The 17516-nt window shown below is 35.2% G+C and overlaps 1 protein-coding gene across 11 annotated transcripts in view; it reads right to left on the reverse strand.

The window, feature by feature from the left end:
• Positions 1-17516, reverse strand: part of Uty (ubiquitously transcribed tetratricopeptide repeat containing, Y-linked) — a 158530-nt gene that overhangs the window by 57179 nt on the left and 83835 nt on the right. For 7 of the 11 annotated variants that reach the window (XR_015647282.1, XR_015647281.1, NM_001419831.1 and 4 more), the window contains 4 exon segments: positions 8175-8273; positions 7313-7532; positions 6495-6629; positions 5330-5425 (listed from right to left, as the gene is read on the reverse strand). Coding sequence is in view for 8 of the 11 variants with exons in the window: in NM_001419831.1 (NP_001406760.1) it covers positions 5330-5425; positions 6495-6629; positions 7313-7532; positions 8175-8273 (550 nt within the window). In the remaining 3 variants the exon portion in view is untranslated. 11 annotated transcript variants of the gene reach the window in all.

Genomic DNA, 17516 nt, shown 5'->3' on the forward strand with positions numbered 1-17516 from the left:
TTGGTTTTAGGAGTTTTGTACTGTGTTTTTCTTTGGTGAGGAATATCTTAAAGTTGGATGGATATGGAGGGGAAAAGAATCTAGAAGGAATTGGGGGATAGGAACCTGTTCAAGATACATTTAAATCTAAAATTATTTTAAATAATAAAATGTGAATAAAAATAAAGGCAAATATTATAGAGCATGCAGGTAATGAGAGTTCTCAAAACAATAATACATGTGGTTAACTAATAGTTTCTTTTCAATGCTCAACATGCTTAATTAGCAGGGGAAATGATAACAGTACTTAAGATTTAATCTTAATCCAAATCAGAAAGCACAGGATAAAAATTTAAAGAGATAACAAATGCTGGGTGAGTATAGGCAAAGAGAAATGCTGGTGAGATTATACAAACTGGTGTAGCTACTATAAAAATCAGAGTAGGTAGTGTTCAAAAGGCTAGAAACCAATCTTCAAGATGATCTAGCATCTACTCAAAAGACTTCATTCATGAACATTGTTGTCACAATGTACAGGAACAGTCTACATGACCATCAGTTTATAAACAGATAATAAAAATGTAGTTCATATACATAAATGACTATTATTTCACTGTAAAATAAAAATGAAACAGATGTAAAAGAAAAAAAAACTAGAAAAATTATTTTGAACAAAGTTGCCATGATCCAGAGAGAATAACAACACAAGTTCACTTAGACTCCTTCGCTATGTGTTCTTCAATTAAAATACTGACTAAAGACAGGAAACTAGGAAGGGATCATGAAGAGAGATTTCAAATAACAGGGTATAGAACACCCTGTTTAAGGAGAAGAGCAAAATAACAGAATAGAAAAGGTTAAGGGTGGAAATTGAAAGGAAGGGAAAAGGACGGAGTATTCAGAGGGATAAATAACACTAAAGACCTTTTCAATCCTATGTGGAAACCAAAGACAGTAACATTATAACTGGGAAACAAATGCCTACCCAGGCACCATGGCTTAAACAGACCTGTAACAAATATGGTACCTCTTTTCCAGTTGCTGGCCATTGCATTCCATTACAGTATCACCATCAGTCCCCACAAAACAAAACAAACAAAAACATTACAGGTACTGTCACAGCATAGAGTTACTCTCCAGAAATGGACAGTTAAGACATACTGCTCAAATCACCTTACACCTGAGTCATGGGATCGTGGGAAATCAATCTTGTAGTGACAAGTTTCATTTATAATGATTAGCTTTCATAGTACTGTAATGTTCTTCTATGGTACCCAGCTATGAAACAACATAGCTAGACTGGTAAGATTAAAGAAACAACAACAAGGGTATAAAGGATGTATGAATACCCAACTTCTTTTTGACTGAACTTAATTAACTGCTGCATAAGATGCAAATCATGTCTTTATGATGCAATGCTCATTAGAGAAGTTTCTTTTTTATAGTAGATGATTATTTAATATTCATACATGCATATTATGTGGTTTATTTAAAATTACCCTCTATCCCATCCCTTCCAAACTTCTCTTTTCTGCCCACCATTTCTCGCTACAAAAAACGTCATGTGCTTTTGTTTTGAAACCCATTTGAGAGACTCTCACCATCATCACCACTACCACCATTACCACTACCATCATAATCATCATCACCATCAAATTAGGACCATCTACTGGAGGATATGTGGTTGATTATGAAAGAAAGTGCACTCCTGATCCCACAACTGGTAATACGCAATGAAGAAGAGATTATGAGACCTCTACATTACGTATCCTTTCCTCATAAAGTTTCAAATGTAATTATTGAAAACTGTGAAGAACAACTGTGTGGTTGTACACACCAACTCAGAGCTTATACTGAGTAGACCCAATTTTTTTCTGGAGGCAGTATATCTCTTAATGGGAATAAAGGAAGATTTAATCAGATCACATAATATGCATATGTGAATGAATATTAAATATTAAATATTTTAAAAATAATAGTGAAATGTTTGATTCCTAATAAGAATACTGGATTCAAAAGTGTCAACAGTTCTAGAAATAGTGTGTCCATCATAAAAATGGGATACAAAATGTTATAATCAGGTTAAACTAGAGTTGTACTGTTTAGCTTAGCCAAGATAACAAAGTATTTATTCCACTGATTTAAAATCTCCAGATTCATGATACTAACTTTTAACTCATGATAATATATAAGTAGATCAAAAAGTGACCAGAGTAAAAACATATATCCATAGGAGGCAACATCACTTAAGAATTAAAAGTATAAATAAAAGTCAGGGAAAACTATTTGTTGATTTTTAAGTAAAAGATGTCAATCTTGAAGGAATATGGTATAGCACAAAAACAGAGGTGATATTCTGGGAAAGCTAAACTCCAGAGACATTAAAATCTTATCAGTGATTGCTCCAACTTAAGTTGTTAAGTACAAATTAAATTCAGAAAAGTGGATTAATTACTCTGAAGACTGCATTACCTAATGCAAAGTGTTAAGAGAAATTAAGTTGTGGAGAAGGGAAGGACTAGACAGATGGTTCTGAATTTAAGAACACTGACTAATCTTCCAGAAGTCCTGAGGTCTAATTAGCACTAACTACATAGTGGCATATCTCAAATATCTGTAATGGGATCTGATGCCCTCTTCTAGTGTGTCTTAAGACAGCAATATTGTATTCACATACACAAATAAGTCTTTACAAAAAAATACAGATGTGAAGAGAGGACATAAGTTTACTTACTAAGTTTTCTTACTAAGTTTTCTCTACAGCTAAAACATCTTGAAAGTATAGCCTAAGAATACTATTGGAGTATGTGTGTACCTTAAAAATCTTACTAGCACCACTTAAGATTCAAAAAAGAAAGATTCACAAAACTTTCTTGCTTTGACCACTCATCTTTTTAAGTTATCCTCTAACAACAACAAAAAGGCCTTTTTCAAAGCCTTCTCTCTTTGTAAAATCCCTTAAGGTTCAAAAGCTTCATACCACATGGAAGTTTATCTCATATTTTATTGTACCTTGCAATGGAAGTTGACTAGCTCTTCTCACACTAGAACAATACTGATGTCATATAGGAAATAAAATTATACTACAGATCATAAGCATTTCCCCTAACAACAATTTTGTAATCATGCTCTGAAGACATATAGCAGCCTACAGCTGGAAAAAGACATGAAATACAGATTCTTTTTTTACAATAAAAAACTGAATATCTTTTGTAATTTATTGAATTTGGTAAAGAAAATGGAAAACAAAATGGCTTCACTAAGTCCAGAAGGTATAGATGATTATTTTGTGCTCATGTTGGATAACAAAGCCAGTAGACTTTTATCTCAGTATGAATTACTTAACAGCAGTTTTAAAACTATTCCATGAATTCTTTTATCTTCTCAAAATCAGCCAAATGAAGATATACTATCAGTATAAGAGCTGACAAACTCCTAGTCTTTTACCTGAGGAGAGTTAAGACTGTTACCTCCAAGGCCCTCCTGTATTTATACATTTATGCATTTATGAGGTAGAATGCATGTACTTTGTGGCAGGTAAGACCCATTTCCATTATCCATAAAATAAATTTTCCTGCCATAGTACTATTTGTGTTTCCTAGAGATTTGCATATGCCAAAAGGGCCACAGCTTCCGAAGAAAGGTCCACCTGAGAAAGACTTTTCAAAATAAGCAGAGTAAACTTCAATTTGACAGATACTAGGTATTCTGGTCTGAGCAGCATATAGTTGCTAGACAAAATTTGTAGGCAGTGATGTATCAAGTATTGGTTGTCCATTTAGAATTCTAAAAGTTTGTACTTGGGCAATTTTTGTCTTTTTTTATCTTCAAACACAAAAGAAAATGTGTTTGTATCATTTGGAAAATGATTGGTGCCTTTCGTCTATCGACTTGTGTTAATTCACTTTTTTCAGATGTGATGTGATGTGTATGCCTTTAATATCAGCAGAGGAAGAATCTCTGTCAGTTGGAGGCCAGCTTTGTTTACATAGTATACAACACTGGGCCAGCTAGAACTGTCTGTCTCAGAAAACAAACAAAACAAAGCAAAAACAAAACAAAATAAACAAACAAACCCAAAGCAAAACAAAACAAAAGACAACATTCTTTCAGTGACTGGAAAGATAAGTCAAAGATTAAGTGATATTGCTGTTCTTCCAACTGACGTTAGTTCAATTCCCAACACCCAGGTTCACAATCACCTTAAAACTCCTACATAGACATGGCATTCATTCACATATATGTGCACACACACACACATCTTAAAATGTAGTTAAAATAGGAAAAGGTTTTACTGAAAACTTCCCTTACAGTCAAGAAAAACGCCTGAATATTATGTATTATTAATCAGAAATTCGGAGATGGATAAATAGCTCAAAGGTTAATAGCATGGTCTACTCCTCTAGATGATCAGATTCCAATTCCAAGAACCCGTGTGGCAGATCACAACCTTCTGAAACTTCATCGAAACCAAGCATGCAGGTGGTACACAGATACATATTCAGGAAAATCTCAAATACACATAAATTAAAAATAATCTTTTTAAAAAGCAATTTGTAGGCTTTTTTCTATTGTGTAGTAGAAGACTTCCAATTTTTATTTTAAAACATTAGTGCCAAATCCTTCAAGTTAAAAAATTCATTAAACTACCTCAAAATTGTGATTAAGCACCACATAATAAAAGACGCACAGAGGCTAGAGAGATGACTCAGTTAAAAAGACTGGCTGTTTCCATAGTACCCAGGTTCAACTCCCATTACAAGAAAACATGGCTCACAACTCCAGTTCCAGGAATTCTGCCCCTCTGCCCCCTTTCCACCTCTCATCTAGATTTTTTAGGAAGTAGGGTATGCACATGGTTCATAGACATAATCCAGACCGTGGTAATTTGAACGAAATACCCATCACAACCTAGACATTTAAACACTTATTCAATTGATAGCACTGTTTGAAGATCAATTTGTACTGCACTGTTGTAGGAAGTACGTCACAGGATAGGATTTGAGATTTCCAAGCTTCTTGGTATCACCAATGTCCTTTCTCTGCTTTCACCACTTGCTTGATATTCACACTGTGATCTATCAGTATTTTGGCCCTTGTCACCATGCTTCCCTGCCACAATATACTCTTACGCTTGTGAAATTGTAGGTCAGTTCTATTCTCCAAATTTGTGTTAATGCACTTAGACACATACACTCCCCCGCCCCATACTCACCCTTCTTAGTGTAAGTAATTGTGCTTTAGCACAACAAAATACATAAGGAAAAAAAAACACACACACATTTTTAATTAACCCTCTAAGATTTGTGTATGTGTGTGTGTTTGTGTATATATATAAAAATCTTCATACCTGTAATTTCTGTGTTGTGAAGCACTGTGTATAAACTTGCTGCTGTACTGGATGATGTGAAGCTGTGTGGACACTATTCCAGCTATCAGAAACATTCTGGAAAAATTTTATTTTAAAAATTAGAAATAGAGAAAAAAGAAAAGAAAAGAATTAGAAATATTTATTTAAATCCATATATAACTATGTCTAATGAGACAACAATGATTATTCATTGAAATATTTTCAATATATGAACTTTTAAATACTAAAACACTATCTAAACACACATTTCCAAATAAATTTTTAAGAGGTTTACATCTTATCTATGATTGAAAATAACGTTAAAGTTGTCCACTATACAGTAAACATATTTATTTTAATGTCAATAAACAGTGGTGGTAAAACTACTTTACAGTCATAAGAAAAGCAATAAATAAATATATTAATGAATATGAATAGAATGAGCCAAAGCAACGATTATAAAGGACAAATATACTGCTTTAGACTCAGAGATTAACACAAAGAGGGCAAGTAACTACATGTATCTGCTATACACTTGTTAGAATAGTTCTTTTCTTGTAGTAGAAATGGGAAAGCTCTTATAACTTTGGTATCATAAGTATGTATAACAACAAGTACTGCTGTGGTACCTAAATAGAGTCCAATACAGGTTCAACATTTGAAGCATGAGTTTTGTAAGCCTAACAAATCAAAGAAATTAAGATTTTAAAAAGTTAAGAATATGATTCTATTTATTCTTATTTATCACTGGACAAATAAATATATAGCTTCTTTGAAAAATAGAAAACAACAAAGTTTTTTTTTTCTTTTTTCTTTTTTTCGGAGCTGGGGACCGAACCCAGGACCTTGCACTTCCTAGGCAAGCGTTCTACCACTGAGCTAAATCCCCAACCCCACAACAAAGTTTTAATAACAAACTTCTTCCCAGTAAAAATTGCTTCCAAATCATGAAGTTGCATGAAGATTTTAAACTGGTAAACCAAGTAACTTCACACCTCAAAGGGTTCCCATTTTGATCTAAAAACTACTTTACAGTTAATTGTTTTAATTTAAATATTTTAACATTTTAGAGAATCTAATCCACTATTTAGTAAGTTTTTGATTATTATAGATTGGAAAGAAAAAAACCTTAAAAGCTGGGCACCTACAGAAGATAACTTCTCACCTGCTGTGCTGTGTTCATGGCACCCTGCCTGGAGGTAAGCTCTGCGGGGATTGGTAGGCTCCATGCCTCCTCAATACTAGGAAGTAATTTAGTTTTATTCTGTAGACTACTTTGTGGAAGGTTACACAACTGAGCCTAGGAAAAATTATGTAAAAAGCAAATTTAACACAAGCCTATTTAAGTAATATAAAGTCCACTAAATCTTCCTCAATGTTATAGGTAATTAATTCTTACAGGACTGTAACTGTAAATTGAGGGATTTGGAAAAATATCTAAGTCTAAAGAAAGTAACTGATATATATTTAAGAGAATCAGAACACAGCTATCCTCACACTTTTCAAGTTGTACTTCCCATGAATTTTCAACCAAACATGAAAATCAGAGTTCATGTTCTTTTTTCCTGAAATTATGACAACTTTAGAATGATAATAATATTGAAGTGCCTAATAAAAATGTACAGCATGTAAACTGATATACATTACTATCGTATCAAGTGAAAAAATGTTTTAAATTCTACTTATCTTACAAGAATTAAAAGTAACACTTACAAGAATTAAAAGTAACAAAGATACTAACTAGTATGAAACAACTTAACATCCAAAAACAAATAATGGGGCTGTTGTGATGCCTCAGTAAGAAACTTGAGATCCTGAATTTAATTCCCAAGGCCAATAGGAAAAAAATAGTGAACTGACTCCTATAAACTGTACTTTGTCTTCCAAATTAGTCCATGATACACATATGAACACCCAGATAAAACGAATATAACTAAAAGAAAAAAATCATTTTAAGACTTTTCAGTTATCATTCATGATTACCTGTAAAAACTTAATTCTTGATATAAGCACAGAGGTGTTACTACAGCTTTTGCTCCGAGTTGCATTTAAGTAGCATTTAATGGCGTCCTGGGTTTGGTTGCAGGATTCATAAAGAATACCTAAGTCCATCCAGGCTGCTGCATGTCCATGATCTAACTGTACAGCACATATATAAGCTTGCAAGGCATCCATAGGTTGATTTTGCTGTTGATAAAGCACACTGGAAAGAAAAATAATGAGTTTTTCAGTTGGTTTCATTGCTTTGTTGTTTTTAATAGATGAATTAGGTAATGTAGATAGAGATGGCTCCAGGGATGAAAGAAATTGTTACTCTTGCAGAGGACCAGAATTTGGTTCCTAGTAAACATGTGACAGCTTAGACAGAACTGTTTATAATTCCAGTTCTGGGGAATTCAACACCATCTTCTAGCCGCCACAGGCATGTGCAATTTTATTGTATAAATACATACAGTCAAGGAGGCAGGTGTACACAACACACATGTTAAATACATAAATCAATAAATTTAATAAATCAATACATCAACAAATCTTTCTTTAACAAAAAAACAATGGTTGTTATTGCACAGAACACAGCTTTGATTCCCAGCACCTGCATGGTAGCTCAAAACCATCTATCTCTAACTCCAATTCCAGGAGATCTAACATCTTTTCCTGTCTTCTATGGGCACCAATCAATCCATATAGTATAATAATATACATACAAGGAACACACACACACACACACACACACACACACACACACACACACACACACACACTCACTAGTTAAAATAATCTTTATATCAACTGTAAAAATTATGTATTTGTTTGTGCGTTGCAGAACAGAGAAAGATAGACTTACCCTATTGAACACCATGTGTCTGCACTTGCTTCTGATTTATCAATGGATTGCCTATAAGATACAAAGGCATCCTGAACTTTCCCAATACACGAGTAACACCTAAAAAGGGAATACACAGTTATAAATAAAATCTTACCAATGTGTAACTTATTTGCCAAATCATAAAGGGGAAAAGATTACAATCTCTTATGACTACATAACATTACATAGATGTAGGTTTACATAAGAATTCTGATATATAATATTCTTCAATTGTTATTAAGTGACCTGGTAACACATGGTATTAATGAACGCCATTGAAAATTAGGCTATTTTCCTCAATATTGTTATTTTAAGGACTAAACACATTGTTATTAATAAATGGCAGTTAAAGATTGGCTATTTTCCTCAATGTTGTTATTTTAAGGGCTAAACATACAAACCCATACTTAAGTAGCTGCACAAGGTTTTCCACAACATTACAATAGTTTAAATCTACATGAAAATTACCTGTTCAGAATTTGATAATGAATTCAATTTTACCTTTTGAAATTAACTGAAAGCAATCAAACACTTTTTTTTATGTTACTTCTTCAGAAAAAATAGCAAGTTTATCATTATCAAATTACAGTGCTTTATTTTTAACTTTATGGTCATATACTTATTATCTGTAAAAGAAAGGGAAAATAAACAGACCCAAACTCTAAGAAGTGCAAATGACTAGTGAGTGACAGAAACCAACAAAATCATAGAAGAAAACTTCTCTAACCTAAAGAAAGAGATGCCCATAAACATACAAAAAAGAAGCTTACAGAACTCCAAATAGACTGGACCAGAAAAGAAATTCCTTCTGTCACATAATAGTCAAAACACCAAATGCAGAAAACAAAGAAAGAATATTAAAAGAAGTAAAGGACGGTTGGGGATTTAGCTCAGTGGTAGAGCGCTTGCCTAGCAAGCGTAAGGCCCTGGATTTGGTCCCCAGCTCCGAAAAAAAGAAAAAAAAAAATGAAGTACGGGAAAAAGGTCAAGTGACACATAAAGGTAGACCAATAATAAGAATTATAACAGACTTCTCACCACAGACTATGAAAGCCATCATGAGCATATGTTATACAGACCCTAAGAGAACACAAATTCCAGCCAGGTTACTGTATCCAGCAAAACTCTTAATTAACATATATGGAGAAACCAAGATATTCCATTACAAAACCAAATTTACATAATATCTTTCTACAAATCCAGTCCTACAAAGGATAATAAATGGTAAAGCCCAACATAAGGAGGGAAACTATACCCAAGAAAAAGAAAAATAATCTCCTTGCAATGAAACCAAAAGAAGACAAATTCCACCTATAACAATGAAAATAACAAGAAGCAACAATCACTATTCCTTAATATCTCTCAACATCAATGGACTAAATTCACCTATAAAAAGACATAGACTAACAGACAGGGTACATAAAAAGGACCCCGCATTTTGCTGAATACAGGAAACACACATCAAAGACAAAGACAGTACCTCAGAGTAAAAGAACTTTCCAAGCAAAGGGTCAGAAGAAACAAGCTGAAGTAGCCATTCTAATACCGAATAAAATCAACTTTCAAACAAAAGTCATCAAAAAAGATAAGGAAGGATACTTCATATTCATCAAAGGAAAAACCGGCCAAGATGAACTCTCAATCCTAAATATCTATACTCCAAATACAAGGGCACCTACATTCATAAAAGAAACCGTACTAGGGCTCAAAGCACACATTGTACCTCACACAATAATAGTAGATTTCAATATCCCACTCTCATCAACGGACAGATCATGGAAACAGAAATTTAGCAAAGACATAGAGAAACTAACAGAAGTTATGAACCAAATGGACCTAACAGATATTTAAAGACCATTCCATCCTAAAACAAAAGGATATATGATCATCTCAGTACTTCATGGTACCTTCTCCAAAACTGACCATGTGACAGGTCAGTCACAAAACAGGCCTCAACAGATACAGAAAGATAGAAATAATCCTGTGCAATCTACCAGATCACCTCAGACTAAGGCTGGTTGGTCTTTGATAACAAAAACAACAGAACGCCCACATATACATGGAAGTTGAACAATGCTCTCCTAGACGATAACTTCATCAAGGAAGAAACAAAGAAAGAAATTAAAGAATTCTTACAATTTAATTAAAATGAAGGCACAACATACCCAAACTTATGGGACACAATGAAACCTGTGCTAAGGGGAAAATTCATAGCTCTGAGTACCTGCAAAAAGAAACAGGAAAGAGCATACATCAGCAGCTGGACAGCCCACCTAAAAGCTCTAGAACAAAAAGAAGCAAATACGGCCGGGAGGAGTAGAAGGCAGGAAATAATCAAACTCAGGGCTGAAATCAACCAAGTTGAAGCAAAAAGGACTATTAACAGAATCAACAAAATTAGGAGCTGGTTATTTGAGAAAATCAACGAGACAGACTCTTAGCCAGATTAATCAGAGGGTACAAAATCAGAAATGAAAAGGGAGATATAACAACGAAACCTTAAGAAATTAAAAAAAAAAAACCATCATATCCTATTACAAAAGCTTATAGTCAACAAATCTGGAAAATCTGGAGGAAATGGACAATTTTCTAGACAGATGCCGGGTACAAAAAGTTAAATCAAGAACAAATAAACTATCTAAAAAACCCCATAACTCCTAAAGATATGGAAGCAGTTATTAAAAGTCTCCCAACCAAAAAGAGCCCAGGTCCAGACGGGTTCAGTGCAGAATTCTATCAGACCTTCATAGTAGACCTCATACCAACACTGTCCAAACCACTCCACAAAATTGAAACAGCTGCATCACTATCAAATTCCTTCTATGAAGCCACAATTTCTCTTATACCTAAACCACACAAAGACCCAACAAAAAAAGAGAACTTCAGACCAATTTCCCTTATGAATATCGATGCAAAAATACTCAATAAAATTCTGGCAAACCGAATTGAAGACATATCAAAATGATCATCCACCATGATCAAGTAGGCTTCATCCCAGGCATTCAGGGATGGTTTAATATACAGAAAACCATCAACATGATCCATTATATAAACAAACTGAAAGAACAAAACTACATGATCATTTCATTAGATGCTGAGAAAGCATTTGACAAAATTCAGCACACGTTCATGATAAAAGTCCTGGAAAGAATAGGAATTCAAGGCCCATACCTAAACATAGTAAAAGCCATATACAGCAATCCAGTTGCTAACATTAAACTAAATGGAGAGAAACGTGAAGCAATCCCACTAAAATCAGAGACTAGACAAAGCTGCTCACTCTCTCCCTACTTATTCAATATAGTTCTTGAAGTTCTAGCCAGAGCAATCAGACAACAAAAGGAGGTCAAGGGGATACAGATCGGAAAAGATGAAGTCAAAATATCACTATTTGCAGATGATATGATAGTATATTTAAGTGATCCCAAAAGTTCCACCGGAGAACTACTAAAGCTGACAGACAACTTCAGCAAAGTGGCTGGGTATAAAATTAACTCAAATAAATCAGTAGCCTTCCTCTACACAAAAGAGAAACAAGCTGAGAAAGAAATTAGGGAAATGACACCCTTCATAATAGACCCAAATAATATAAAATACCTCAGTGTGATTTTAACCAAGCAAGTAAAAGATCTGTACAATAAGAACTTCAAGTCTCTGAAGAAAGAAATTGAAGAAGACCTCAGAAGATGGAAAGATCTCCCATGCTCATGGATTGGCAGGATTAATATAGTAAAAATGGCCATTTTACCAAAAGCGATCTACAGATTCAATGCAATCCCCTTCAAAATACCAATCCAATTCTTCAAAAAGTTAGACAGAACAATTTGCAAATTCATCTGCAATAACAAAAAACCCAGGATAGCTAAAACTATCCTCAACAATAAAAGGACTTCTGGGGGAATCACTATCCCTGAACTCAAGCAGTATTACAGAGCAGTAGTGATAAAAACTTCATGGTATTGGTACAGAGACAGACAGATAGACCAATGGAATAGAATTGAAGACCCAGAAATGAACCCACATACCTATGGTCACTTGAGTGTTTGACAAAAGAGCCAAAACCATCCAATGGAAAAAAGATAGCATGTTCAGCAAATGGTGCTGGTTCAACTGGAGGTCAACATGCAGAAGAATGCAAATCGATCCATGCTTATCACCCTGTACAAAGCTTAAGGCCAAGTGCATCAAGGACGTCCACATCAAACCTGATACACTCAAACTAATAGAAGAAAAAGTGGGGAAGCATCTCGAACACATGGGCACCGGAAAAAATTTCCTGAACAAAACACCAACGGCTTATGCTCTAAGATCAAGAATTGACAATGGGATCTCATAAAACTGCAAAGCTTCTGTAAGGCAAAGGACACTGTGGTTAGGACAAACTGGCAACCAACAGATTGGGAAAAGATCTTTACCAATGCTACAACAGATACTGGGCTTATATACAAAATATACAAAGAATTCAAGAAGTTAGACCAGAGGGAGACAAATAACCCAATTAAAAAATGGAGTTCAACTCCTCCATTGTTGGTGGGATTGCAGACTGGTACAACCATTCTGGAAATCAGTCTGGAGGTTCCTCAGAAAATTGGACATTGAACTACCTGAGGACCCAGCTATACCTCTCTTGGGCATATACCCAAAAGATGCCCCAACATATAACAAAGACACGTGCTCCCCTATGTTCATAGCAGCCTTATTTATAATAGCCAGAAGCTGGAAAGAACCCAGATGCCCTTCAACATAGGAATGGATACAGAAAATGTGGTACATCTACACAATGGAATATTACTCAGCTATCAAAAACAATGACTTTATGAAATTCATAGGCAAATGGATGGAACTGGAAAATATCATCCTGAGTGAGGTAACCCAATCACAGAAAAACACACATGGTATGCACTCATTGATAAGTGGCTATTAGCCCAAATACTCAAATTACTTTAGATGTACAGAACACATGAAACTTAAGAAGGATGACCAAAATGTGGATGCTTCACTCCTTCTTTAAAAGGGGAACAAGAATACTCTTGGCAGGGAATAGGGAGGCAAAGTTTAGAACAGACACAGAAGGAACACCCATTCAGAGCCTGCCCCACATGTGGCCCATACATATACAGTTACCCAATTAGATAAGAAGGATGAAGCAAAGAAGTGCAGGCTGACAGGTACCAGATGTAGATCTCTCCTGAGAGACACAGCCAGAATACAGCAAATACATATGTGAATGCCAGCAGCAAACCACTGAGCTGAGAATAGGTCCCCCGTTGAAGGAATCAGAGAAAGAACTGGAAGAGCTTGAAGGGGCTCAAGACCCCTTATGAACAACAATGTCAAGCAACCAGAGCTTCCAGGGACTAAGCCACTACCTAAAGACTATACATGGACTGACCCTGGGCTCTGACCCCATAGGTAGCAATGAATAGCCTGGTAAGATCACCGGTGGAAGGGGAAGCCCTTGGTCCTGCTAAGACTGAACCCCCAGTGAACGTGATTTTTGGGGGGAGGGAGGAAATGGGGGATGTTGGTCCCGAAACCAGTAAAGGGAATAACAATCGAAATGTAAACAAGAAATACTCAAGTTAATAAAGAAAAAAAAAAAAGAACTTCAAGTCTCTAAAGAAAGAAACTGAAGAAGATCTCAGAAGATGGAAAGATCTCCCATGCTTATGGATTGGCAGAAATAATACTGAAAAAAAATGGCCATTTTGCCAAAAGCAATCTATAGATTCAATGCAATCCCCATCAAAATTCCTACTCAATTCTTTATAGAGATAGAAAGAGCAATTTGATAATTCATTCGGATTAACAAAAAACCCAGGATAGCTAAAACTATTCTTAACAATATAAGGACTTCTGGGAGACTTACCATACCTGACCTCAAGCAGTATTACAGAACAATAGTGATAAAAACTGCATGATATTGGTATAGAGACAGGCAGATAGATCAGTGGAACAGAGTTTAAGAACCAGAAATAATCCCACACACCTATAATCACTTGATCTTTGACAAAGGGGTAAAACCATCCAATCGAAGAATGACGGCATTTCCAACAAATGGTTCTGGTTCAACTGGAAGTCAGCATGTAGAAGAATGCAAATTGATCCATTTTTATCTCCCTGTACAAAGCTTAAGTCCAAGTGGATCAAGGACCTCCATATCAAAACCAGATACTCAACCTAATAGAAGAAAAAGTGGGAAGAGCCTTGAACACATGGGCACTGGGGAAATTTTCCTGAACAAAACACCAATGGCCTATGCTGTAAGGATCAACAAATGGGATCTCATAAAACTGCAAAGCTTCTGTAAGGCAAAAGACAGTGTCATTAGGACAAAACGGCAACCAACAGATTAGGAAAAAATTTTTACCAATCCTACATCTGACAAAGGGCTTACATCCAATATATATATACAAAGAACTCAAGAAGGTAGACCACAGGGAGACAAATAACCCTATTAAAAATGGAGTACAGAGCTAACCAAAGAATTCACAGCTGAGGAATGCTGAATGGCTGAGAAACACCTAAAGAAATGTTCAACATCTTTAGTCATAAGGGAAATGCAAATCAAAACAACCCTGGGATTCCATCTCACACCAGTGAGAATGGCTAATGGATCCTACAGTCTTATTAAGCAGGCGGAACAAAATAATCTCTGCAAGAAGAGGGAGTGCACAGGGGGAGGGAAAAGAGGGCCAGTTCAGATATGGGAGGAAAGAGGGGAGAAGTATAGATGATTAGGAATTTGAAAAGAGAGAAGCAGTGGGGAAAGGGGAACTAGGAGCAGACATTAGAAAGTCTCAGATGCCAGGGATCCAAGTGGTTTCCAGGACCCAAAAGGGAGGACGTTAGGTGAAATATTCAACAAAGGGGACATAGAATCTGTAGAGATCATATCCATTGGAGAGGCACAGCAACCAGTTGAGGGATGGGACCACTCACCCAACCCAAAAATATTAATCTGAAATTCCTCCTATGAAAAGGAAATGCAGTGACAAAGAGTGGAGCAGAGACTTTAGGAAAGACCATCCACAAACTGCCATACCATCTGCTGACACCAAATCCAAACACTATTGCTGATGCCAAGAAATACTGACAGCCTGATATAGCTGTCTCTTGAGAGGCTCTTTCAGAACCTGACCAATACAGAGGTGGTTGCTCTCAGTCAACCACTGAACTAAGCATGGGGGACTCCAATGGAGGAGTTAGGGCAAGGACTGAAGGAGCTGTAAGGATTTGTAATACCATAGGGAGAACAACAATATCAACCAACCAGACCCCACCAGGCCTACCAGGGACTAAACCATTAACCAAAGAGTACACATGGAGGGATCTGTGGTTCCAGATACATCCATACATACACACACACACACACACACACACACACACACACACACACATACATACATACATACATACATACATACATACATACATACATACACACACACACACACACATATGGGGGAGGAGAGAGAGAGAGAGAGAGAGAGAGAGAGAGAGAGAGAGAGAGAGAGAGTGAGTAGAGGAAGGCCTTGTCTGGCATCTGTTGGAAAGAATCCCCTTGGTGTTGTTGAGGCTGGATGACTCAGTATAGGGGAAGGCAAGGGCACTCAGGCAGGAGTGGGTATGAAGGTAGGGGAGCATCCTCATAGAGGCAGTGGGTAGGAAAAGTGATAGGGAGTTTGTGGAGGGGAAAACATTTGAAATGTTAATAAATAACAACAACAACAAAAAAAAAGACAAGAAAAAAAGAAAAACAACAGTTTTGACATAAAACAGAAACATTAATCACTATAGATAGATATAGATCTCAACGTGTACTATAAGACAAATAGTATCTGACATTAAAATGGTTTATCATTTACATCCACTAGAGTATAATAGGCAATACAACTGGGGTATAAATTTGTATAATATTTTTTATTTAAATGTATTTTTAAAAAAGATTATGTTCAAGTCAGTAAATGGCTTCAACGACACTTTCCAACTATGACATTCAGACTAGATGCATACAGTAATTGCTGTTCCTAGATTATCACCTATTACCAACTTTGCTTAATCATCACATATACAAGGCTTCTTTTATAAAGAACTGAGTGGACTTCATTGTTCTAATAAAATACCAGCCTTTCCTTTGGTTTACAAATAAGGCTACTTCAGCCTGTACATATTTGTAAAAGTTCCTAAGTGCAATTCTATTTTTTACTATAATTTTTTACTTATTTCAGGTAGTCATCTTCATAATAACATTTGATTATCAAGTCTAAGAAAAAATATGAGTTCAATAACTAAATATTTTTAATATAAACCCCCTAAGTACCTCTAGGATAATCTCACATGATATAATCTGCAGAGTAACCCAAATCTTGGCTTTTCTCTGAAAAAAGTTACTATATAAACACAAAAAATAGTAACTACACAATTTCAAAAACCAAGGACACTCTTAAAAAGTCAGGAATACTATAAGTTATAAATTCCATGATAATGTTTCTTACAAACCATCAACAATAACCAAATAACTTTTGAACAAGAAATTATCTAGTATTAATTTATCTCATACATAGTTTACTTGATTTAAAGGAAAATAAAGTAAGACAAAAACTAAAATTTATTTGAAATTTAAAAAATGACTAACCCAATCTATTGGAAACAGATTATCTGACTAAGAAAATGTGAGAAATAGTATAATTCAAACATATTAGTTTTGTTAAGAGATCAAATCTTATCTAAAACAATGAAAATTATTTGACAGCTCCAGCCATTTAAATAGGCTAGCAATGATTCTACAAACTGTCAATAGCAAAGTCAAAAATGCTTAGTTTTTAGTCTAATTTTTCACACTAAAATGCAATAAAGGCACAATAGTACTCAACATGGCAAGATATCTCTTATCCCTTAAGATTCAATAGTGAAACTCATATATTGGTATATATATATATATATATATATATATATATATATATATACACACACATACATACCACACACACAGACACAGACACACAGACACAGACACAGACACACGCACACACACACACACACAAATCACATAATACAGAGATCAACAGACTATAGGGAGCATAGTCCTAATGGATATATATCTTCAACACAACTCTTATATGTAAGACCCAGGAATGCTGCAGAAAAGGATACAAAGATTATAAAACACAAAATCTTGGCTTCTGATTTGGCTAATTAAACAAGGCAAGAACAATAGTAATAAGTTCATACAAACATGAAGGGAAGAAAAAATCTAGTAGCCAAGGGCTTTTTCACCCATGTTCGAGTTCTCCAATAATGACTTTGAAGTTTATGTAC

This window comes from Rattus norvegicus, chromosome Y (genome assembly GCF_021556685.1).
Source record: "Rattus norvegicus strain SHRSP/BbbUtx chromosome Y, alternate assembly SHRSP_T2T, whole genome shotgun sequence".
In the NCBI taxonomy this organism is placed as follows: domain Eukaryota; kingdom Metazoa; phylum Chordata; class Mammalia; order Rodentia; family Muridae; genus Rattus; species Rattus norvegicus.